This window comes from Tupaia chinensis, unplaced genomic scaffold (assembly GCF_000334495.1).
Source record: "Tupaia chinensis unplaced genomic scaffold, TupChi_1.0 Scaffold000355_1, whole genome shotgun sequence".
NCBI classification, from domain to species: Eukaryota; Metazoa; Chordata; class Mammalia; order Scandentia; family Tupaiidae; genus Tupaia; species Tupaia belangeri.
The window spans coordinates 1,583,716-1,586,202 of NW_006159850.1; the positions used below are offsets into that span (position 1 = coordinate 1,583,716).

At 64.3% G+C, this 2,487-nt stretch overlaps 1 protein-coding gene across 1 annotated transcript in view; it reads right to left on the minus strand.

The window, feature by feature from the left end:
- JPH3 (junctophilin 3) overlaps positions 1-2,487 on the minus strand; it is a 61,338-nt gene that overhangs the window by 36,612 nt on the left and 22,239 nt on the right. Inside the window, 1 exon segment of the mRNA XM_027773472.1 lies at positions 1-95. This exon segment is cut by the window's left edge and continues 67 nt beyond it. Within this exon segment, the coding sequence (XP_027629273.1) occupies positions 1-95 (95 nt within the window).

Here is a 2,487-nt window from a genome sequence, read left to right on the forward strand (position 1 = left end):
GGGCGAGCGGATGACGGCCGCCATGCCGTAGGGGACGCTCTGCCGCACGCCATAGCCCTGGCGCATGCCGCCGACCCACTGGCCCTGGTACGTCCCTGGGGAGACAGACGAGAGTGTGAGCGTGGGCACAGTGGGGGGTATCCGGGGGACACCAGGTGGCGCGGCCTCGCCCAGGACGGCGGGGAAGCAACCCCGGTTCTGCCCGCACCTCCCGTCCTGGGGAGGTGGGGATTGGGGCGAGGCCGAGGGACCATCATGTGTCCCCCGTTCGTGTGGCAGGTGCCCATCTGCCTGCCCATCCTGGATTATCTTCTCAGGTGCGGGCAGGGGTGCACAGAGGAGTGAGTGTAGACGGTGCAGACACCGGGGAACCCACGTGGGGGCAGAGAGGAGGAGTGAGGTGTAGACAGTGCAGACACCGGGGAGCCCACGTGGGGGCACAGAGGAGGAGTGAGGTGTAGACGGTGCAGACACCAGGGAGCCCACATGGGGGCACAGAGGAGGAGTGAGGTGTAGACGGTGCGGACACCAGGGAGCCGGTGTGGGGGCACAGAGGAGGAGTGAGGTGTAGACGGTGCGGACACCAGGGAGCCGGTGTGGGGGCACAGATGAGGAGTGAGGTGTAGACGGTGTGGACACCGGGGAACCCACATGGGGGCACAGATGAGGAGTGAGGTGTAGACAGTGCGGACACCGGGGAGCCCCTGTGTGGGGGCACAGATGAGGAGTGAGGTGTAGACAGTGTGGACACCAGGGAGCCTGTGGAAGGGGGCCGATGAGGAGTGAGGTGTAGACAGTGCGGACACCGGGGAGCCCGTGTGTGGGGGCACAGATGAGGAGTGAGGTGTAGATGGTGCGGACACCAGGGAGCCTGTGGGGGACACAGATGAAGAGTGAGGTGTAGACAGTGTGAACACTGGGGAGCCTGTGGAAGGGGACAGATGAGGAGTGAGGTGTAGACAGTGTGGGCATCGGGGAGCCTGTGTATGGGGGCACAGATGAGGAGTGAGGTGTAGACAGTGCGGACAATGGGGAGCCGGCGCGGGGGCGCAGTCGGGGTGGCGGACACCAGGGAGCCGGTGTGGGGGCACAGATGAGGAGTGAGGTGTAGACAATGCGGACACCGGGGAGCCTGTTGGGGGCACAGATGAGGAGTGAGGTGTAGACGGTGCGGACACCGGGGAGTCCCACACTGTGTGAGGCAGGTGCAGGGGATCGCGAGGGGGGGCCGACACCCTCCTGGTCGCCCTCAGCCTCCGCCCCTTCCACTCGAGGCTGGGGCAGGCCACCAGCTGAGATGCCCGTTACACTCAAGTGGAAGATGAGCTCCGGATGTTTCAGGGGACATGCTGCGGGCACACGGACACAAACCCCCGGCCCCCCTGGGGCAGTGGGCGTGGGTGTCCCAGGGTGGCAGGCACCCTCCCCAGGAAGGAGGGACACTCGGTCACTCGTGACTCGCCTCCTGCTCCCAGAGTCTGAGGCAGGATGGAGACGGCCATGGCGAGGCCTGACTCTGTCCCCACGGCTCGTCCTATCCCCACGGCAGCCCACCGTGCTCCGGCGCAGACGAGCCTGAGGATGTGGCACAAGGGCCGGTCAGCCACACGGGGACACACGTGCCAGCCATCCACACAAGGTCCCTCGACGGGGTAAGTTCACGCAGGCAGAGCTGTGGGGGCTGACGGGGTGACCGAGTCAGGTTGCAGGGTGTGGGGCTCAAGTCTACGATGAGGGACAAGCTCTGGGGTGGACGGCAGGTACAGGCACCCAACTGCACGTGTAGAAAAGGCCTTGGCGGTCACGCTTGGTCACGTGTGGGAGTGTGCAGGTGCCTCTGCTGGCCGGGGGCACAAAGTGTGAGGCCTCCGAGAGGGGCGGGACCCTCGGACAGGCTTGGGTCTGCCTCCGCCCCCGGTACGAATCTGCGAGTGGAGGGCAGGCGCTCCGGCAGCTCTGTGCCTGTCTCCACCTGCAGAACGGGGAAGGTGCGTTGCTCAAGGCTGTTAAAACTCGTTACTGATGGGGCCCGCGGATGGCGTAATGGTTACGTCTCTGGACTCCACATAGTTGACCATGGTTAGAGCCCCTAGACCTGGCTCTAAAACTCACACCGGGCACGTGTGCAAGCGTGCCACAAATCCCGAGAACAGAATGAAGGAGAAGGGATTGCAGGGAGGCCGTCCCCCGGAGGGTAATTTCTTGTTTCTGTCTCTCTAGCAAGCACATGTGCTGTATAGTAAAAGATCTTGGAGTCGGTAGGTGGCAGGGTAGTTAAGGGCGCTGGACTCCCACATGGTCAACCACAGTTCGAGTCCCGGACCTGGCGGCTTGCTCTCTCACTTTCCCTCTCACTCTGTCCCTCTCCTAGCAGGCAAAGAGCAGTACGCAGGTCCGTGGGGGTATCGTTTCCTCTCCCCCTGGCTCCCCAGTCCTGCCATGCCCACCATGGCCTCGATACCAGGTGCTCTCGGCAGGCCCCGCCAC